General features: G+C 48.0%; 1 protein-coding gene across 2 annotated transcripts in view; it reads right to left on the reverse strand.

Annotated features, from left to right (window-relative positions):
* Nucleotides 1–21,507, reverse strand: part of BORCS5 (BLOC-1 related complex subunit 5) — a 77,706-nt gene extending 56,199 nt beyond the window's left edge. The window contains exons 1-3 of one of the 2 annotated variants that reach the window (XM_075442134.1): nucleotides 21,382–21,507; nucleotides 20,471–20,614; nucleotides 16,897–18,282 (exon numbers count right to left, since the gene is read on the reverse strand). In XM_075442134.1, the coding sequence (XP_075298249.1) occupies nucleotides 17,897–18,282; nucleotides 20,471–20,614; nucleotides 21,382–21,439 (588 nt within the window). In that variant the 5' untranslated portion in view covers nucleotides 21,440–21,507 and the 3' untranslated portion in view covers nucleotides 16,897–17,896. Of the gene's footprint in view, nucleotides 1–16,896; nucleotides 18,283–20,470; nucleotides 20,615–21,381 lie in introns of those variants that run through there. The other variant, XM_075442126.1, reaches the window with a different exon arrangement.
* Between the last annotated feature and the right edge of the window lie 1,765 nt (nucleotides 21,508–23,272).

Genomic DNA, 23,272 nt, shown 5'->3' on the forward strand with positions numbered 1-23,272 from the left:
CGGTACAGCACCTCTGTATCCGACACGCTCTTAGTGATTCGCTGCACAGGAAGGCTCCTTTATTTTAATTTAATTTTAAATAGTCGATGCAATCAAAACTTTAACCTGCATCTTTGTGGATGTCGTCTTCTGCAAGCTGAGGTGGCACCAAGGTAGGCACAATTCCACAATTTTCTTTGCACAGGTAAGAGCTACGACACGAAAAGTAAAGTCTTCCCACGTTTGTCCTGCTGCCTGGCATTAAAGGCTGGGTTGAGTCTTCACATTCTTGAACCAAATCACAGAATCACAGAATGTTCGGGGTTGGAAGGGACCTCTGTGGGTCACCCAGTCCAACCCCCCTGCCGAAGCAGGGTCACCTACAGCAGGCTGCACAGCACCGCGTCCAGGTGGGGCTTGAATATCTCCAGAGAAGGAGACTCCACAACCTCCCTGGGCAGCCTGGGCCAGGGCTCCGTCACCCTCAGAGGGAAGAAGTTCTTCCTCATGTTCAGACGGAACTTCCTCTGCTTCAGTTTGTGCCCGTTGCCCCTTGTCCTGTCGCTGGGCACCAAAGAAAAGAGCTTGGCCTCATCCTCCTGACACCCACCCTGCAGATATTTATAAGCATTTATTAGGTCCCCTCTCAGCCTTCTCTTCTCCAGGCTGAACAAGCCCAGCTCCCTCAGCTTCTCCTCGTAGGAGAGATGTTCCAGTCCCCTCACCATCCTTGTAGCCCTCTGCTGGACTCTCTCCAGTAGCTCCTCATCTTTCTTGAACTGGGGAGCCCAGAACTGGACAGAGTACTCCAGATGGGGCCTAAAAATGCAGATGCCTAAACGCTGGCAATAAAAGTAACTGGATTCAGATACTAATAAACACACTTGGCATTTCAAATGAAGAAGGGGAAGTTTAAAACACCACTACAACCCAATTGTCAGTTGATGTGCTAGAGATCATTAGACAAAAGAATTAATTTACGTACCCAAGTGATTAATGTGCAAAACCGTGCAGGGTCTGCATGGTACCCAACTTTCGGACCCATCTCTTTTCTCACCCGTTGGATGTTATGACGGCCGTGCAATTTTAACAGGCCCTTTGGCGAAGCATACTTCAGGCAAACAGCTTTAGCTCGCAGGGCTTTCAGGGGGACTTCTGTTTGGGTTTTATGTTGCTTGTTTGTTTTTTAAACACTTTCACACTTTTGGTCTGAATTTCTTGAGGTGAGAAAACCTGTGCCTTTCAAAAACAAAAATACTGAGGGTCATATATTTAAAAGCTGGTTTGGAGAAACTCAAGGTCAATGTCACATAAAAACCTCTGCCTTCCAGGTTCCATAAAACCCATGTTCTCCCTCCACCACTGCAAGAGCCAGCCACACTAGTATGTTTAAAACAGAAGAATCATGTAAAGCAGGCTTCCAGGATATTTAAAAATTAGTTCAAATCCTTTCTTGACAACTGACAGCTTGTCAGCCTCTGCATTTTACGTCTGAAGAAGCTGCCTGTTTTCATGGCTTCAGGTCTGTTCATTTTTTGTTTTCTACAGTACCTTTGTCATCTCATACGTTGGTTTATTGGCACGCTAGTCTTCATTAAACATTAAGTGCTACGGTGTCCATTTCAGTACTGATCAAATTGCATATTCACTACAGCTGTAATAATAATAATAATAATACAATCTATTGCATACAAGTATACAAGTTTATATCAAGTTCCTCATCATCCTCCAGAAGTTTCTAAACTTTCAGCAAGCAGACTTCGAAACGCTTCGCTGCAAACGCCCAGCTCAACACGCGGTGCCGGCCGACGCACTCCCCTTCCCGCCCGCGATGCGCCTCTACGCATCGCCTCTACGCATCAATAAAACTGTTACACGCTGAACGGGACTTAAAAAAAAGCAACAGCAAAAAAACACCACCTAGTTGGAGCATAAATCTAACTTGAGGTTTTAATGAGCATTTTGAAGGAGCAGGGTCTTTCACATAAATGGTATAGTCCCACGAATACCCCGAATATTTTTAAGAGCAACACACCTAAAGGCCCCGTTGTTTGAAGCAGCAGCACAGCAAGAGTTTACGAGGTCGCAGGGAACAGCAATCTCTTTTATAGCAGAAGAAACACATTTTTGCACAAAACTTTGCTAACGACTGTCGTTAGCTTTGTTTATTGTTCACAAAGGTCCTGGCAGATGCTCCAATATCCAGGCATTAAAGACAGAACGCTTAACAACTAAGCAAGAACAGACCCAAGCATCACATTTATCTCCCACCACAGGACAGCAGGTGGGCAGCGTATCTACATAACGCTGCTTCACTGGCAGCTAGGTACTATGAGAGACTGAAATAAATCAATACGACATTTTATTGCTCTCTTTTTGTGGGTCATCCAATAAGAACCTGTAAGTATCGTATAATGTCTGCACACAATTTGTCCAAGCCAGGATCACAGAGAGTTTAATTAGACTCACTGTGTGGAAAAGTAAATTTTAAAAAAATCCATTAAACCAGACATCTGGACCCTTGAAACAATTACAGCTTGAGACTAATTCAACATGTGAACCAAAGTCCAAATTAATCTCCTGGTATCTTTATTAGGAAATTAAGCAAGCAGACGCCAAGTGCCTGCAGTGATACTTACTCACAGGACGCTGCATTTGGTACTGGGCTTTCTGTTTTACTGGTAAGATGTCAAAGACAACACGGACAAAAACCCCAGGAGTCTGGACTTTTTGTAACTTCTGTGTTGCCAGGTTGCGGCAAGAGGCCAAACCACCTACAGAATTTGAAGCCGCAGCCAAATCCCCTTCCTCGCCGAAGCAGGGTCCCACAGCACTTCACGTCCTAGGTTGGCCAAAGTGAATCCATGCTGGCACCTCAAGCCTCTGGACCACCCTGTGTTAGCGAAAAGTAGAGGTGCTGTTAATTCCATTTCAAAGCTCCGCTGCGCTCTTGGCTCCGAAGACGACAAAGCTGTGCAAAGTTGAGATTCACTCCTGATAAAACAGCGATCTTGTTTCTGCCACCACACCCCCATACATCCAAGCACTCTTCAGAGCTCGGGAATGATGCCAGTTGACAACACCACAAAAAAAGGTCTGTGCAAACGTTCAAGAAAAGAAATCAAGACATAAAGCCTCTCCTCTCAATGACTAATGTATGCTTCCTTGCTGCCTTCTCTACCACAGAATATAATAAATCAGATGGATAACTGAGGAAATGTAGAACAGTGAAGAATTTCAAATTATTGCAATAAAAGCAACTCAGTCACCACCCAAATTGACTCCAAATTTCCGTCAACACTAAACCTGGTGACAATATCCCTCAATGAGAGGCAACGAAAAGCAAGAGTAAGCGCTTTGCTCTCAGTCATCTTTTCTGTACAGGTGTATAAACGCAAATATGTACTTCCATTCCAAGCGTATGCTTTTTGCTACTTTCACATCACAGAAAACCAAGATGTAATCTCACAGGAGGCAAAGCAGCATGCATTACTTAAGAAGTTCCATCTCCAGTATCTCTTCCACTTCTTACTACAGATAAAAAAAACCTGTTTACTCAGCTGAAATAAAGAGACCTAGGGGTTAAAAGAAAAATCAAAGCTTTCCCTTTAGGGAAAAGGCTTTGTTTAGCTGACAGACATCCTCTAAGACTGTTATTACGAAGGATGGGAATTGATAAAACCCTGATGAACATTTTGCCCGTGCTCCTCCCCAGCCGGCTGAACATCCTCGACCCGTTCCTTGCAAAGAGAGACAGGCAGCACCGAGAGTGTCAGCAGTGCCCTTCCAGCAGTTTTATTTGTGGTTGGTATCATATTGAAAAGAACATTTTAAAACACCAGCAATTTTATTTTTAAAACTTCTGAAACACATCACCAGGACAAGATGTACTGCAGCACCAATCTCCTGCTTCTTGGAGCACACCACACCATCTTCTTGGTCTCACCAGGAACTAAAAACAAGGGGTTACTCACTAAAACACAGCCAGAATAAAGTTATAATGTTTTTCGAAGTCTCTTGATCACTATGAGTTATAACGAATGTCCTGATCCGTAAGCAGATCACATTTTCCAGGGAGCTCTTTGGAAGCATCCCATTCACACCACCACAACTGCAAGTGGTACCTGTTGTGCAGCAGACTCCAGGTCAGCTTCCCGTCACGCACAACGGGCACAGAGAAGGTGCTGTGTGCCAAGGTACCTTGGGCAGGGTCGGTCACAGAAGCGTCCTGTCCTTGAAGGATTGCCTGCACACACAGGAAGAAGATCCACCACTCTCAGGACGTGACACAGTAAGAACCTGGTAAGAAGATCACTTGACCGAGTCGGGTAATATCTGGAAGGAAAATGGATTCCTCAGGAGAAGGGTTCTCCTCGGCACTCTGCTTCGGGTTTAACTTGAAACATGGGTTCCCATCCCTCACAGCTGGCACATGAGTTCAGGAAGAGTTTGCAGAAGTGATGAATTTTAAGTGAGGAAACTCAGACTCCAGCAACTCCATACCAAGCTCCGAGTGCTGAAGAGGCATGTCTTGCCAGCAGTCTCGCTTTGCACAGCGAGATCGGGGAGGAGAACACGCACAAGCGATTTTGCACGGTGTCTCACTGACAACAAGTTTAGACAAGCATTAAGATTGCCTATATTAACATTTTAATTTTTAAAAAATGGGTATATGCAAATAGATTATAGCCTCAAGTTCCTGGTGAGCTGCCAACACCTCCCCAAGCACCAACAGGCTTGGACAGCATCTAGTGAAGGACATTACTCCCTAGTTGATGTCCAGATGTTTTTGTACACAACTCCCATTAACGCATTAATGAAGAGAGAACCACATAAAACCCTTATAAAGTCAAAGGGCTTTTATTGGCATGATAGACTGGAGACAAGATATCTTAATGATGTTTCCAAGGCAACAGAGATGATGGTTGAAGACATTTTCCTTCCACGCTCCCTCCCACGTAAGAAATAACTCGGGAATCAGCAAAGCCACACCAGGAAGGTGGGATAAAAGTCTGGAATTTTAGCCCATCACTTAATAGATGCGTAATTTCTTCCCCTTTCCCCCTTCCTCGCTTCACCCCTCTCCCCTCACCCACTATCTCAAGGGTCTCGTTCACACCACGTTGCGCACTCTGGCAGCAACACTGGTATGTAGGGCTGGTGATCAACTGGAAAGAAGATCTGATTGAGCTGAACATTTTAGGGCTAGGAGGAAGGAGAGTGTGTTCCAACCATTCTTTGCACACATCAGCTCCCCAGTTCCATTCCCTATGCTGGATGAACATTTTTCCCCATCACAACAGGGCCAGTGGGGAAAAACTTGCCATGCACCAGTATCTTGGGATGCAGGCACCTCAGTCGTGAACACACCTACGATCAAAACAGTGTTGCCGAGAAAATACTATTAAATTCCATGTTGTAGACGGTGTACCGAGGTGAGGCTCAACAGCCTTGGACAGTAGCTGAACCTCAAGTGCTTCCATTCAAATTACTGCTGATCTATGCTTTCATTTTCTTACCACGTACACTTAGAAAACCCCTAGTATCAACAACTGAAAATAAGTGGAACACGAGATTTTTATTTTTCAAGATCATAAAGACTTCTGAAAGACTTCCAGTTGAAGATCTCTGCACCATCTCCACCTCGCAGACCCAGCACTGTTTCAGGCCATAGCCGCCTCTCAGTTCAGCGCTGTGTAGCTCAGCTCACAGGGGACCTGGTACCAAACCCAGCTTGCCAGCAATGCCACCAAGACCTTGGTCACAGAATCACAGAATGTTTGGGGTTGGAAGGGACCTCTGTGGGTCATCTAGTCCAACCTCCTGCCAAAGCAGGGTCACCTACAGCAGGCTGCACTGCACCGCGTCCAAGCGGGTCTGGAATATCTCCAGAGAAGGAGACTCCCTGGGCAGCCTGGGCCAGGGCTCCGTCACCCTCAGAGGGAAGAAGTTCTTCCTCTTGTTCAGCTGGAACTTCCTGTGCTTCAGTTTGTGCCCATTGCCCCTTGTCCTGTCACTGGGCACCACTGGAAAGAGTCTGGCCCCATCCTCCTGACACCCACCATGCAGATATTTATAAGCATTTATTAGGTCCCCTCTCAGCCTTCTCTTCTCCAGGCTGAACAAGCCCAGCTCCCTCAGCCTCTCCTCATAGGAGAGATGCTCCAGTCCCCTCACCATCCTCGTAGCCCTCCGCTGGACTCTCTCCAGCAGCTCCTCATCTTTCTTGAAGTGGGGAGCCCAGAACTGGACACAGCACTGCAGATGGGGCCTCACTAGGGCAGAGTAGAGGGGAAGGAGAACCTCCCTCGACCTGCTGCCCACACTCCTCCTAATGCATCCCAGGATCCCATTGGCCTTCTTGGCAGCCAGGGCACGCTGCTGGCTCATGGTCACCCTGTCGTTCACCAGCACTCCCAGTCCCTCTCCGCAGAGCTGCACTCCAGCAGGTCCACCCCAAGCCTGTACTGGTGCCTGGGGTTGTTCCTCCGCAGGTGCAGGACCCTGAGCTTGCCCTTGTTGAATCTCATCAGGTTCCTCTCTGCCCAGGTCTCACTGAATGGCAGCACAGACTTCTGGTGTATCTACCACTCCTCCCACTCGGTCAGCGAATGCAACCAGGACACAAATGTTCATGGAAAGAGCTTGAAGAGAAAGCAGTTTCCAACGCAGTGTTTCAGCAAGGTTTCCAGCCCTTTTCAATCGCATCTCCTACTCCTTTTGTATTCCAGTGACACCCTGTGGCAGCCACCTAGACTGCAGACTAGCCCAGTCCCTAGAGCCACACCAACAACGGTGAAGAACGGTAAATCAGAAAACAGAGAAAGGACATCGCAGCGCCGAGTTGAAGGATTGTTGCTCGCTTCACTGCTCCTCAGGGATGGAATGCAGCGGCTTCTCCTAGGCAGCAGCCGTGGAGTTATCACCAGCAGCCCTGGCTCCCCAGCCACAGCTTCGCACGAGGACTCCCAGGAGGTTCTCTGGCCGCTGTACACCCTTCCCTCGGCCACCATACACGGCTGATACAACGTGGGGGAAAGAATCTGGTTTCACTGACTGAGCTTCTCAGCTCTTGTACTGCAACACCGAACTGCACTCCACGCTCCGGTATTTCCGTCTAAGTGACTCCCTACGGGACATCCCCGCTGTCACCAAGTAGAGGACCGCAGCCTGCAACCAAAGTCCCCATTTTCACCGCATCAGAACAGACTCACCTAACATTTCATGAGTCGAATTTCTACACGAACCAGCCACTGAAAGGAAAAAAAGAAACCGACCACACAGGTTTATTCAAACAGCAGCCTAGTATTTTTACTGTTTGCTCCTAACCTCATTAAAAAATACCCCTCGTAACAGCATACGCACTTACTTCTGCCCTTCAGCTCTTTACCAAGTGAAAAAACATATCGGATACAGCACCTCAAACTAGCTCAGAGTGGATCTCTAACACAAGAGTCGCTCGGGCAGAAGATGCCACATCGCATGACGCTTTATATTTAATGCACACATCAAGGCCCACCAGGGCATATCACGTGTCTTCTCTGAAATGAAGTGCCAGAATTAGTTAGTAAACATTCTGGAACACAAGAGAAGTAGACACGTGCAATACAAGTAGAAGTACCCAGGGAACTCAACCACTCACACACACACAAGCAGAAAATCTCAGACAAAAAAAGACAATGAAGCCAAGCACACCATGACCAGCCTCACATGGAATCACAGAATCATAGGTTAGAAAAGACCTCTAAGATCATCAAGTCCAGCCGTCAACCCAACACCACCCTGCCTACTAAACCATGTCCCCAAGTGCCACATCTGCACGTTTTTAGAACACCTCCAGGGATGGTGACTCCACCACCTCCCTGGGCAGCCTGTTCCAGTGCCTGACCACTCTTTCAGTACAGAAATCTTTCCTAATATCCAATCTAAATCCCCCCAACGCAACTTGAGGCCATTGCCTCTCGTCCTACCGCTAAACAGAGGGAACAGTACAAAATCCAGTAGGTCATACCTCACTGTTCGAGCCAAACGAAGCACAAAACTCCTATTTTCCTTTTTGTTAAGATGCCCTAAGAAAGGAACAGAGGCAAGCCAAATTTGATTTTAAACTTCAAGGTTTTATAACCATGAGCTTGCTGATCTGTGCTTTATTGCTTGGTTGTTGAACTCACCTTACACAATTATCCAGGGAGAACATCACTAAGCTAAGCTCCTACCACGCTGCTTTGATAACACGGTTTAGGGCTTGAGTAGACTTGGTTTTTCACTTCTACCTTCATAACCTTTTTCTCTTTATATAATTTTAGTCAGACAAACTCTTCATTAGAGAAGGGGGGTGTTATCTACACATACGACTTCCTGGAATACGCTTTTCATTCTGCTCACAGTGTCTGGGCAGGGAAATAAAGACAAGAGCCGAGCTTTTGAATGATGTGACGTTATAGAAAGTGCAGTTAACTGCAGACGGGCAGTAGACACAGAAATATCCACTCGTCCTTTACCTCGACCATGGTTAATTAACTGAATCAGCATCCATAGGAACAAAAACAAAACAAAACAAAAATCAAGAACTAGGACTCAGAGTGTAATAATTTACACTGTGCCTGTTGGTTAATCATAATCTTTCTCAATAAACTGACTGGCCTAAAACCAAATAATCTTCTGGACTTGCATAAACTTATCAACTCCTGTAAAGCCTAAGATCTAACAGAAACGTTCATTTTTCAAAAACAATCCATTGCAATGCTGCTGCTGGTCTAGCAGCAAGACACCAGCATTCCCAAAACAGCCACCAGTCACACGAAATAGCATTACCAGGGAACCAAGCAGAATCACAAGAAGTGAACTACACATGCACAGTGTGTATGTACAGAACACACACACTATATATACACATCTTTTGTAGGTATAGTATATATATTATGTATAGCATGTGTATACCATATGCACACACACATACACATATATAAATATATTTTAAGGCAAACAGTATTCAAAGCTAAGACATATATTGGTAGGTATAATTTAGAAAAGAAAATTGCTGGCAAATGACCGTGTTGATATAACTTCAGCCTCTCGTTTACAGTACAAGAGAGGAAAACAAAAATTATTTAAAAGAAATGTCCTGCCATTGCACACAACTACAAGACAGTACTGAGGATGGATGAGCTTTAAACATCACAGCGTGCCTGGCCAGCGCTTTCCCTCAGTCAGCCACGTGCCCACAGCAAAGTGTTCAGCTCACTGATCTTTGCTGGGAAGGCACCTGGAAGAAAATGTGAGAAGCTACTTCAAGAATAGCTACTTCAGGCCAAAACACTTGGAGCTTAGGATTTTTTTGAGGATAGAGTTGCGGGGACGCAGGGACTAGCTCAGAAGCATTTTAGACTTCTTTCTTTCACGCTTTCTATTGACAGTTTCACACACTCCTAACAGAAGACCCATCCCAACGGTAATGGCAAAGTGACCTTTGGCACATCTAACTTGTTTTCTTCCTGTGATTTATTTTAGATTTTTCAACACCAGAAAATAGGGAAGTAAGACTTCCTCGCAACTGAAGTGACCACTGATGATGGCAACAGAGAAATCTGCTGTATTTATAAGCAGAGAGATTCGTCGTTAAAACGCTGTTCCAAATAGTCATTACCACTCCTCGTTTCCCCAACATGCCAGGCATTCCTCATCGAGCAGCGCCAGCTGTTTTGTTTCAGCACCCACGGCCTTTTCACAGAATCACAAAATGCTTTGGGTTGGAAGGGACCTTTAGAGGTCATCTAGTCCAACCCCCCTGTGATGAGCGGGGACATCTTCAACTAGACCAGGTTGCTCAGAGCCCCATCTAACCTGGCCTTGAATGTTTCCAGGGATGGGGCTTCCACAACCTCTCTGGGCAACCCGTTCCAGTGTTTCACCACTCTTATGGTAAAAATTTCTTCTTTATATCTAGTCTCAATCTACCCTCCTTTAGTTTAAAGCCATTGCTCTCTCTGAACACATCTACATTGCTCATTGCCATAGTTACTCAAGGCACTAAAATTATCTGCTCACGTGTCAGAGCTCCCCTCAGGAACTCAGTCACCTCTCCAAGGTCCCATCCCTTCCCTTGGTGACAAATACAGCAGTCCCTGTCCACCAGACACATCCCAGGCACCACCTTCTCGTTCCTCTACATCCAAGCGTCCAATACCTTACACAGCAGCTCCTACCTAATAAAGACAACAGCTTGGAAACAGCTGAACAGCTTGAACAGGGAGGTGGAGGAAACAGGCAGACAACTGCATATCTGCAGTCCCTAATACTCTGCTGACTGGCGCTGAGGACATTGTCTGGACAGTACCTAACCGCAGACTCAGATCCACTCACTTGTAAAAATTCTTTGTTTCAGGTCTCCAAATTGTCAACAAACCACTGAGGAACACATGGAAATAGGACACCACCATCATTTTCCTCCTCTCCTCCAATTATCTTTTTGAGGAAAACAGTTTTGCTTTGTTTTTCCCAAACTGAGCCATCTCCCAGGTTCTGTTTTCAGAGCTAGTTTCAAGTCATGAAGCCAAAATGGAGAGGCAGCTCCCTGTAACACAGAATACTGTATTGGTCCACAAGCCTTTAAAAAACCCCCCAAAACAACCAAAAAACACAGGCAGACATGTGCTCACATGATCATTCTTGGTATTTCTGCCCAGAATGCTCATTTTCACCTTGTTGTGAGCACCAAGCATGGGGTCCATCCAGCAAACTGGATGCTGCAAATTTTGTTAGAGCCCTGTGCCCTCAGCCAGTACTACCAAGTGCTGCATACACAGATCCTCCTAGTAAGGCACAGGGGCAAAGTTAAAAGTGTTTGAAGTATCACAATGCTTAAAGAATTACAGGAATAAAATTCACTACCATGTGCTATTAGCTAAATTCCCTAGACAATAAAGGCAAGAAGCAGCATACAGCGAGGTAAGGGAATGAACAGAGGACGTAAGTCAGTCACCAGCAAATACTGTGGAGTGAGATGTGACAAAACCTATTGCTTTAAAGGCTCAGACTCTAAACATCCCTCTTCCCTCTACATGCTGCCCCAGAAAGACAAATATATTTGTATTTTTCAGATAAGTAGTTTTCTGCCTGAAGAGTGACCTCATCCAAAAAAATTATACAGGGATAAATAATCCTTTCAAGCTGCCTAACAGAAGCTTGTGTTTCCTGGGACTGGAGGACAACAGACCACTGTGTTTCACCGCTGTTCTCTCTCACAGAAGATTTCTCAGCATCTCCCTGTGCTTCTCTGCTGCAGACACGCACCAGCTATAATAAAAACACCACGGCCAAGTTTTCACTTCAAACCAAACTGGGACAAAAAGGGCACTCCTCACACTGGACCTATCTTGCGAGGCTCTTTCTGCTGCATAACTTTGGCCTCCTTCTTACAGTGCTGCCAGGTAAACTATACCCTAGACTCTTCAGAGTCAAGGTCTCAGTTTTTGCTTTGTGAAATACCTCTCTTGATAAATAACAAGGCAACATAGATAAGTAAAAGGCAGCAAAGATAAGGAAAGACCTCAGTGGGTTAGCCACAATCTGTCCGTTTACTTCTAACTCACACCTGGTAGATGTTTGCTTAACATGTCCTTCAAAACATTAACAACAGAAATGCCACAACCCTACTGAGCAACCTCTTCCCATGCTCTGCTATTCTTACCAAGCCAGGAGCATTTGTAGGACAAGAATCCAGTCATACGGGGTTCAGGGATGCGAATGAGCTCCACGTAAGAACCTTCACAGGGCTACAAGCTACAATCTGCACACCAGGTCAGTCTGACAAACGAACAGAGGGCACCACAAGTAACTTGCCACAGGTCTGCAGAGAAGCCACCTCTCTCCTCACCTGGGAATGCAGCTGAGCCTGAAGTAAGAGCCTCAGCATCCCTTGCTACCTTCATTTCTCTCGGTGCTAGAGGGATCAGGAGTTCCTCTGCCAGAAGACATCCTGCATATGATGGCAAATGCAATCAGCAGTCTCAGCACAGAACCCACACCTGAACTGTCGATAAGCCAGGCTCCAGTTCCCTATCAGCACCTTGCCCAACACACAGAAATGATCCTTGCTCCCAAGAGAACTTGATACAACAAGCCTAAGACTGCCTGACAAAGCAAAACAAAAAGTATCATCCCATTCCTGTGCAACAGGCCAAGCAAGGATCAGCAGCAGCTTCAACAATTAAATATATAGCATAAAAATTATTTTTTTAGTTTAACTGAGATTTCCTCCATAGATAAATAAGAACACAGACTGCTGGATTATCTCTATATAACCACAAGCCCATATTCAGTGAATCCACGACCGTACAGCATCCCAAACCACTCGGCACCACTCGTGCTTCCGAGGGATGCTACCACCATACCGGCAACCACTGCCTCCGAACGAGGAGGAAAGGGTGAGGCAAATGGCAACGCACAAGAAGTTTGTTTTCAGTTACTGAGGGTGTTGTTCTAGGTACAGATGTGTTAACTGTAAGGTACAAGAACACCCATCCAGAAGAAGGTCACCATCTTCCCCACACCCAGGGAGCAGCCCGGGCAGACTGCAGCGCAGCCCTTCAAACCGAACGCATTACAAAGGCGTCTGCCGTCACGACGTTCAACCAAAGAGATCATCTGAGGAGGAGCCAGAAGGCATCTGCCTGGCACATAGAGTGTGTTCCAGTTTTCATTTCATAAGGCCCATAAGTTACCATTCGGGCATGAATTTGTCCTCCTAAATTCTGAGAAGACGTTGTGCTTAATACAGTACAATCATCATCATCAGAAAATAGAAATTCTCACATTGAGAAACCCGAAACATTAAAGCAAGAGGAAACAAATCACAGCCACACCACACAGCTAAGACAGAAGGTGCTACACACAGAGCAATTTAATTCTTTCAACATCATTACCAACACAGTATCAAGAAGTAATGAAGTCGCCAGACTTGAGTCAATTTAACAGGTTGCTGCTGAAAAGGGGATCTGACGCCCTGGGCTCCTCCTTCACCTCCACTTCTGTCTATTGTCAGACCCCAGCTCTAGCACTCTGCTGGAGAGCAGCTCTGTGGAGAGGGACCTCGGTGTCCTGGTGGACAACAGGGTGACCATGAGCCAGCAGCGTGCCCTGGCTGCCAAGAAGGCCAATGGGATCCTGATGTGCATTAGGAGGAGTGTGGGCAGCAGGTCGAGGGAGGTTCTCCTTCCCCTCTACACTGCCCTAGTGAGGCCCCATCTGGAGCACTCTGTCCAGTTCTGGGCTCCCCAGTTCAAGAAAGATGAGGAGCTACTGGAGAGAGTCCAGCGGAGGGCTATGAGGATGATGAGGGGACTGGAGCATCTCTCCTACAAGGAGAGGCTGAGGGAGCTGGGCTTGTTCAGCTTGGAGAAGAGAAGGCTGAGAGGGGACCTAATATATACTTACAAATATCTCAAGGGTGGGTGTCAGGAGGATGGGGCCAGACTCTTTTCAGTGGTGCCCAGCGACAGGACAAGGGGCAACGGGCACAAACTGAGGCACAGGAAGTTCCGTCTGAACACGAGGAAGAACTTCTTCCCTCTGAGGGTGACGGAGCCCTGGCACAGGCTGCCCAGGGAGGTTGTGGAGTCTCCTTCTCTGGAGATATTCCAGACTCACCTGGACAAGGTCCTGTGCAGCCTGCTCTGGGTGACCCTGCTTCAGCAGGGGGTTGGGCTGGGTGACCCACAGAGGTCCCTTCCAACCCCCAACATTCTGTGATTCCATTTCTGTGATTCCACTCACTGATCTCTCCTGCAAGCCGGCTCCACTCACCAACCCGGCAGGGAAGTAACCAGTAAAACGACGCCAACAAATACCAGAGCCAGAGCGATGGAAGAGACATTCCCACATGGCCAGAAGCAAAAAGGAGCAAGGAGCGAGTCCCCCTTCCACCAGGGGCAAGCTGCCAGCCTGGGCATTCAATGAACTACTGTGCAGCAAGCACCAAATACAAGAAGGAACTGAAAGTTCTCACACAGTGTGAAGAACTGGTCTCCAAAGCGAGACTAATTTCTCTTCCCATGCTTGCGTGTTACTGGAATTTTTAACTTAGCACCAAACCAAATGGAATGCAACTTGAAAGTTACCATTTTCTACACAAGCCATGGGCTTCTAAAATACCTTGGTTTTCAGCTGGTCCAGAAGCATCTCTAAACAAAACACGAAGAACATTCGCTAACACATTCCCTTCTCAAAAACCAGGTTAGGGTCTGTAAGTCTGTCAGTAGGCACAAGTAGCCCAGTAACATTAGCAGGACTGATCACCGGATTTAGAAATGACAAGAGACACACTTCAAAATTAACAACGGATGGAGCTTGGCCAGCAGAAGCAGCAAGTCACTGCCTTTCTGGCAGCTTTGGTCAGCCAGCCAGGACATCTCCAATGCTCACAATACCACCAGGGTGACCAGAAGAACCATGAAACCAGACTAGAGAGCAATCTAATTGCAAAGTCCTGTGGGGACAGGAGGAGGCACAGCAATGTAAGGAACTTCTGCTGCTCACACAGTGCCTTTGCAGTGAGACCATAATCTCTGTTTCTTTTGCTTCTTCACGCTGAATACCTTTTACCGACACAGAATTCTAGTCATAATCAGGAACAAGTTTATTTCCAAAAAAAGCCTCCATGGGACAAATATAGCTTATAAGAAAAACAGAGAGAGACTTTTCATCAGGGCCTGTAGCGACAGGACAGGGGACAATGGTTTTAAACTGAAAGAGGGTAGATTTAGATTGGATATGAGGCAGAATTGTTTTTATGATGAAGGTGGCAAGACAGCAGAACAGGTTGCCCAGAGAAGCTGTGGCTGCCCCTTCCCTGGAACTGTTCAAGGCCAGGTCAGATGGGTCTTTGAGCAACCTGGTCTAGTGGGAAGTGTCCCTGCCCATGGCAGGGGGGTTGGACTAGATGATCTTTAAAGGCCCCTTCTAACCCAAACCATTCTGTAATTCTAGGATTCCATTCTAGACTTCATTTCTTTCAAGTATCTATTTTAGATACACGCCTGGAAGCAGGATTGCTGCTTGGAAATCATACTGCTTGGTCACCATCATACAGGCAAGTCCATTTCTTTAACGTATCCTTTTGTATCTCGAGTTTCCAAAACATTAAACACGGTCAGAAATCACTGATGTAGCCTAGAATCTATTTGTGACACAGTTTCTGCTAAGTAGCTAAGTAACAAAACTTTTCTTCTAATAAAACCTTTGGGATCTTTTGCTTTTCATTCAACCCACTGGCAAGGGAAGTTCACCATTTTTCCTGCAAGAACACATAGTCACGAATGGGTATTAATTACACTGACTTCCTTCAAAAAGATCCACAAGATTTATTTCGTCTTATGAAGTCTACATCTTACAAAACAGCTGCCCAAAACAGAGCACCAGACACCCTCCAACCTCACCCGTATCCTGCTCCCCTTCTCAGAACTCATCAGTCAAGGAAAGTTACAGCGTCAGTCTCAACTCATTTTAACTGGATTGCTAAATTAACAGACACACCTGTTGAAGTTATTGTTCCCACTATCAAGCTCCCAATATTTTGTTTGCCTTAGGTCTTGCTGACCTTGGCACAGAACAGGAATTCCATCTGTAGCTGGATGACTAGTTCTCAAACAGTTTCTCCTGCATTACTAACAAGCACCAACAGGTCCTTTCCATGGATCCATCTTTTTTGTTTACCATAACACTTCACTGCTACCAGAAAGACAGACCTCAGTATTTCCTGAGGCTTGAGAGATGCTGATGCCCTCTGGAAGAATGCAATGAGCATCCTGTTTTCACAACACAAAACTTCAACTCCCTCTTCAAAAGTTTTTGGGAAGCTTTGTAATAATGTTTAATTCTCACACCAGTCCTCTAATTACCAAGAAAAAAAGCACAGAAAAAAACCCAACATGTTCATTCCCCCTTTGCTTTTCAACCCTGTCCGCTGCTTCCTCACTTAACTGTGGTCATACTCATCCTAATTTAAGGCTCTTGTTTTCAGATTGGCCTGCCTGTTGGTGAAGGTGCTCTAATCACACTTTGTCAGGTGGATCCCACCTCTTGCCAGCAGTCCTCAATCCTCAGAGAGGCTCCCCTGGTCATAAAAGCCAAATCCCTATTCAGAGGTCATACTCTGCAGATCCAGTAAGAGCCCTTCTGAGAGAACTCCCACGCTGTAGTACCTTAACAACCTTCCGCAGTCATGACCACACAGAGAACTGCACTTTCCCTTTTTTCCCAAACACCTTCACAAGATGGGCTGTTTTGTTCATAACCTACAAAAGGATCACCATTTTGGATCACTCGGAGAAGATGAGATGGATTTTACACACAGCTGGCGATGACTTTACGCCATGAACGCACTGCAAGAACCAGGGACACTGAACCTGGGGTGCATTAGGAGGAGTATGGCCAGCAGCTCGAGGGAGGTTCTCCTTCCACTCTGCTCTGCCCTAATGAGGCCCCATCTGGAGTACTGTGTCCAGTTCTGGGCTCCCCACTTCACGAAAGATGAGGAGCTACTGGAGAGAGTCCAGCAGAGGGCTACGAGGATGAGGAGGGGACTGGAGCATCTCTCCTACGAGGAGAGGCTGAGGGAGCTGGGCTTGTTCAGTCTGAAGAAGAGAAGGCTGAGAGGGGACCTCATAAATGCCTACAAATATCTGCAGGGTGGGTGTCAGGAGGACGGGGCCAAACTCTTTTCTTTGGTGCCCAGCAACAGGACAAGGGGCAACGGCCACAAACAGAAGCAGAGGAAGTTCCAGCTGAACATGAGGAAGAACTTCTTCCCTCTGAGGGTGACGGAGCCCTGGCACAGGCTGCCCAGGGAGGCTGTGGAGTCTCCTTCTCTGGAGATATTCCAGACCCGCTTGGACGCGGTCCTGTGCAGCCTGCTCTGGGTGACCCTGCTTGGGCAGGGGGTTGGGCTGGGTGACCCACAGAGGTCCCTTCCAACCCCAAATATTCTGTGATTCTGTGAACAAACAGAAGCTTCATTTTCATGCAAATATCCTCAGGAAGCTGCTTCAAGGAAAGCAGCAGCACATCACATTTTGTTCTGTATTGCTTACAAAGAGTTCTCTACAAGGAATACTTGCAACCAGGGAGAAGGATGGAGGCTTCCTCAGTTGCTCCCATGAGTCTAGATTCTGTACTTTTCTCCCCCTTAAAAAAAAATTAAAATCTTTTTTAAAAAAACCTCTTGTTTCATCAAACAGGGAGTTCTCTGCTAGCATTTCTACTAGAAGGTTTTTCTGCATTCAGGGAAAAAAAATATGCATACACAACCTCTCTACACCCCAAATATATAGTAGTTTCTGGAGAACAACAACCAGGCACTTCATTCTCAGGTGTACTTGGTAAGAGTAGTTTTCTTCTCCTCTCAGTTTGAGCGGAAATGAGATTTGATGTTTACAAATGGCAATACAACAGGCATCTACTGGAACGCTTTCCTAACCCCATCGTATATAGGATGCTCTCCCCTTCCTGTCCACACAAATCTAGCGCTGGAGAAGATGTTCCCTGGTATTAGAAAAGACACGCGAGTCCTTGACTCACCATAGCAGGTGCTACACAACCACTTCAAGACGCTTCGCTTAGCCCAAACAGCTACGTCCAGCAGGGTCAAACACTGGAATCAGCAGATGCTTAAACACTGACCTCTCAAACACCACTGCTTATGCATGCTCAGTAACCAAGACACAACTTCAAAGAAGGGAACCATTACTAAGCAGGACCAAACACAATCATAGCTGTAACTCTGAGGTGCAATTTTTGCTGTAGAAGTCAAGGAAAACCTAGTATGAAAGATGTAACAGACACGACACTGGGATTTTCTTCCACGTGAGAGTGGAAGAAAATACAGTCTCTTCACGACCATGTGCCTCTCCAGCCCAATAATTTAACTATTAGGCTCTCCAAGCTGGTAGACCAGAAGACACAAGTTTTTAGGATTAGCTCCTAAAAGATCTATGGTATCCTTCTTCATCCATCCCAGGAACATGATCTTGCATGTGAAGAATACAGATAAGAGACCAGTTTGAAGCAGAACAGCTTCTCCAGCGGGCCAGTGGCAGATCTGGAGTCTCTCAAGCGTCAACTCACTCAGCAGCCCACACCGCTTTCTACAGGGAACACAAGTCTCATAGTCCTGTTGTTCAAGCAATAACAAGTATTTGAGGCTGAAAAAGCTGTTCACAGACGGGATTAAGCATGCAATGCTCTTGAGCAGTCGCCAGATGACACCACATCTCAGGAGACTCGCAGGGAAACTCGGCAGGCCAAGTGCTAGAAATAGGAAAGAAGGTTTCCATCATACACACACAGCTTCAGGTCCAAAGCAAGACCACAAAAAGCAACTCAGTGACCAAGAAGACTTCCCACCAAACAACACACGCATGTTTAAGGAGTTCAAGGACCTGGACTGGCCGTCTGAGGCAGTGCCTTCCAACCTTTCTATCTCAGCCACAGGGGTGCTGCTATCTCTTCTTTCTCACTTCCCATCTCCAGCCCTGTCTCCTTGTGCCTCAGACACCCATACAGGAACACTGCCTCCAAAAGCAATCACCACTCCTGCTTCCCAGGACTTCCACAGCTCTTGTGCAACCCACACTTGCTCACCACAGTTCGAGGCTGGGTGGAACTGAAACTCTTCTGTCATCACGCTCTTACATATGCACAACGACCTCAGTGCCAGATGTTATTAATGCATCTTCTAAATTTAGTCTCTCAGATTAAAACTTCCTTATTCCTTTTGTGGATTTGGGTTTCCAGCATTCAGATTCCAAACTGCCATGGTGTGATCCAGGTTCTCCCTTCCGCACAAGGCAGGACTCGGGCAAAGCATGACCTGCCCACAGGTAATGACCTAGCCTGCTGCTGACGTGAATGCTGTGCAATCTTACAGTGCGTTCTAAAATGGCAGTGAGAGCATCAGGAATAAATCAGATTTCTACAACATCACCCTCTGTCAAATTAAAAAAAAAATAGAATAACCAACACGCACACACACTCTCCTTGGTCAAGAGGGATTGCGGTACCAGCCCCCAGAATATCCATGTTTTCTTTTCTCCAATTTAGTGGCCTCCCTGTCTTCCACCAGAAGCTGGAAACAGCAGTCAGTGCTGCGCACATCTAGACCCCTATCTAGCAGTACCCAATAAAATGCCAAATATTTGGCATATTGGGCTGTTGTAGTGTCCACAAGTTCTAGTCACGGTCATGTTCCAGAGCCATGATGCGGTAGGCACAAAAAAGAGAAATAAAAGAGTTTCTGTCCAAAAAGTGATGTTCTGTCACTCCTAGTGATGCCTGCAGGGCAAAGTGGCTGCCGTATCTCCCAGCAGCCCTGCACCAACTGGGGACACTCAGACGAGTGGTGCCTAAACCCTCAGCTGTACAAGACCACATCACTGCTTCCAGCAGCAGGGAGGGTGAAACACCCCAGCTCCTTCCTCTCTGTCGCAGCGGGCCCGCAAGGCACGAGCAAGTGCTGCAGCCAACGAACACACGCACAGCAGGCCTCCCATTTTCAAAAATACCTTGGCTCACTGAGTGCCCGCTACAGGAGCCAGCTGAGCCACGCCGTTCCAGGGAGAGGAGCCCAGGAGCACGCTGCTTTGACCAAACTGATTTTCACCGGCTGCTCCAGGCATCCTCCCTCCTCAGCGACTTTCAGACACTAAGGACGCTGCACAGCCTCCAGAAGAAGAGGCAGCTAGAAGCCAGGCCACAAAACGCACAGCCAGGTTTTGGCAAACTGTAGGCTTGACAACGCTGATTTAAATCTTCACTTCCCTTTGAACAGCGTAAGAGGAACAACGAATAGATGCAGGGGAAGAAACAAAGAAAGAGTGGGAGGAAAAGAAACAGAGGACAGACGCGGTGGGAGTTTAAGAAGTCCACTTCTATAAAGGGATGTTGTCAACACAGGGCTTAAGGATCCACACAAGCCTCAGCCCACGCACCCCATCCCAAAAAACAAGCACAAAATCTGCTCTGAGTTGGAAACCCCCAAAAGATATCTTGATTTCAAGCAACTGAACCCACACACAGGTAGCTACAACTCTGGGAGAGTAACACACAGGTGCTTTTAAGAGCCTAGAGCAAAACTAAGACTGCGGTCCATCATATACGAGAACGTCACGCAGCATCTCTCATTGACCTGTGGTCTAGGACAAGCTGGCATGCCTGGAGCTGTACTGTGCCCACAGTAGATCGTACCACTGCACAGAACGTTGTGAGCACGCTTCTAAACCATCTCATCCACCATTTAGAAGGCTGGAAGTAATTACTAAAGAACAAAAGAAAGATTTAAAACAAGGGGGATAGGGAAAAATAGGGACAGAAATACAAACTTCAGTAGGAACCTCAGGATACACAAAGCACATGCTCCATTAGGCACAATAAAAAAAACAGAGGAATAACAATCTTTAAATTTAAAAAAATTAAAAACAGAGGAACAACAATCGCTTACCTTTCAAAAGGGGCTGGAAAGTTGGAATTTCCTGCAGTTTTATGACGTCTGGATCATTGCTGACATTCCGGGAGGACTGCGTTCCTGGGGCCACCACCACTATGTCGTCCATTTTCGCTCGTTGCTTGGCTGGCGACGGAGACGCTGGAAGGAGACGGGAGGGGGGGGGGAAACAACCAAATCAATAAGCAGATTCCATCAGAACTTAACCCCGAGCCGACGTTCCCACGTTCAGCACAGCAGCGGCACATTTCCTACGGCGTGGACACATCTCCCAGATCATTCACGGACAGCGGGCTCCCTTCACGCCCTCCCTCTGTGAATCCATCACGGTCGGCGCTTATTTTCTTTCCAAAATTAGGCAGCGGCTGATGACAAGCACGTTGCCTCCCCCCTCCAGGTACAGCCCACCACGCCGTGTGGTGGATGCACCAGAAGGCTGTTCTGCCACTCAGCGAGACCTGGACAGGCTGGAACGTTGGGCAGAGAAGAACCTGGTGAGGTTCAACAAGGGTGAGTGCAGGGTTCTGCACCTGGGGAGGAACAACCCCATGCACCTGTACAGGCTTGGGGTGGACCTGCTGGAGAGCAGCTCTGCGGAGAGGGACCTGGGAGTGCTGGGGACAACAGGTCAACCCTGAGCCAGCAGCGTGCCCTGGCTGCCCAGAAGGCCAATGGTCTCCTGGGGTGCATCAAGAGGAGCGTGAGCAGCAGGGCGAGGGAGGTTCTCCTTCCCCTCTGCTCTGCCGTGGTGAGGCCCCATCTGCAGTGCTCCCCGGAGGAAGGGGCGGGGGGCTGGCAGCTGCCTGGCAGAGGGAGAACCGGCCCGTTCTCCGCGGTGCCCCTCGCCCCCGCCGACCCGCACCCCCCCCCCGCCCCCCTCCTCACGCCGCGGCGCGGCGAGCACCGACCTGAGGCGCTGGGCTCGCCCGGGCGGCTCTCGGCCTCCGCGCTCTGCTCCGCTCCCATGGCGGCGGCGGCGGCGGCCTCCTCCCCGCCTCCTGCAGCCGCCACCGCCGCCCGCCGCCGGCGCTTCCGGCTGCGCCCGCGTCAGGGGCGGGCCCGGCCCCGCCCGGCCCGGCGGGAGGCGGGGCTGCGCTTCCGGGCCGGGGCCGCAGCGGGCGGGGAGCGGGGGGGGCCGGGGCTGGGGCGGCGGCAGCGCACGGAGGGGGGGGCGTTGGGGGCGCAAAGCAGCGCTCATCTCTTTTTTTCACAGAATCCCAGCATGGTCGGGGCTGGAAGGGACCTCTGGGGGTCCCCCAGCCCAACCCCCTGCCCAAGCAGGGTCACCCAGAGCAGGGGGCACAGCACCGCGTCCAGGCGGGTCTGGAATATCTCCAGAGAAGGAGACTCCACAACCTCCCTGGGCAGCCTGTGCCAGGGCTCCGTCACCCTCAGAGGGAAGAAGTTCTTCCTCGGGTTCAGCTGGAACTTCCTCTGCTCCAGTTTGTGCCCGTTGCCCCTTGTCCTGTTGCTGGGCACCACTGGAAAGAGTCTGGCCCCGTGCTCCTGACACCCACCCTTGAGATATTATAAGCATTTATTAGGTCCCCAAATGCTTATAAATATCTGCAGGGTGGGTGTCAGGAGGATGGGGCCAGGCCTTTCATATTCCCATATTCCTTTCATATTCCCATAATCATCAGTATATCATCCAGGCCTTTCATATTCCCACGATCATCCCTGCCTGTCTCCCGGCAGCAGCCTCTGCACAGCTCTGCACACTCCCTGTCGCTCCAGCACCCTGACACCCCCAACCCTCAAAGCTACCCCAGTGGTCCCAGTGAAGAACCGTTTTCTTCACCCCCCGGTTACGACCACCCCGGCTAGAACTTCAGCCTGGTTTTTTTGAGCTTTTTTCGGCTCAGCTTCTACCGTCGCCATTGCGGAAGGAAAGGCAGGTGGCAGCGGGGACCCCGCCGGACGCGTAGCACCGGTAACATCTGTGCTCGCTTTGAGTATTCATTCCCATAGTTCATTCACAGCGACGCCTTGAATGGTCAAGGTTCTCTTACAGCTTTTTCTTTTTACAGAGAAAACAATTTCACCAAAAGAGGGAAACCTGACTACCAAAAGCATTCCCCCACAGTCCCAAGAACTAGAATTCAACGTTTTCTTAAAGAAATGCGGCTGAAAAATACAGAAAAAAAAGCACCAAGAATGCGAGAATCACAAGGAAACTTTAGGTACGGCCCCAAATTTGCCATTTGATGTGAAACGAGATGATGAGCTCGGTCTGTGGCAACACTCAGGTCCAAAGCAGAGCCAGCGCCCGGCTGGATCAACAGCGGAGACGGGGACTGCCCAGGCGTGAAGAACACGGCAGCCGCCCGTGCCTTGGCGTGGGCTCACGGCGTCGGGCAGGGCGCAGGGCAGGCAGCGGGGCAGCGAGAAGCTGGATGTGCCCCCGCCACCGTGTCACCTCCAGGGAAGGTTCTCGGAGAAGCAAGGGCTCTCACCTCAGTTTAAGTTTCTTTCTTTAAAGCAGGCAGCAGATGTCTGCCAGACGCAACCAGCTCCCTATTTTCATGATTCTTCCCTAACCATTACAACGTGCAAAATAAGCTGCCCTTTGGTATCCCTTCGGGTAACGGACCACCCCTAAAAAGAAAATGTCTTTTATTTACAGGCAACTGCATTATTTAAGTACTCATAGTATTCACATCCTTCTCTCTAAGGATGAGAGACATGAAAAAGAAGGGAAATATCTCACCATCCCTTTGTTGCTTGCACTCCTTGCACTCTCGGCAAGGTTTCACTCTGAAACAATGCCCAAAAAAAAAGAAGGAAAAAAAAAAATTA

This window comes from Opisthocomus hoazin, chromosome 1, assembly GCF_030867145.1.
Source record: "Opisthocomus hoazin isolate bOpiHoa1 chromosome 1, bOpiHoa1.hap1, whole genome shotgun sequence".
Taxonomy (NCBI): Eukaryota; Metazoa; Chordata; class Aves; order Opisthocomiformes; family Opisthocomidae; genus Opisthocomus; species Opisthocomus hoazin.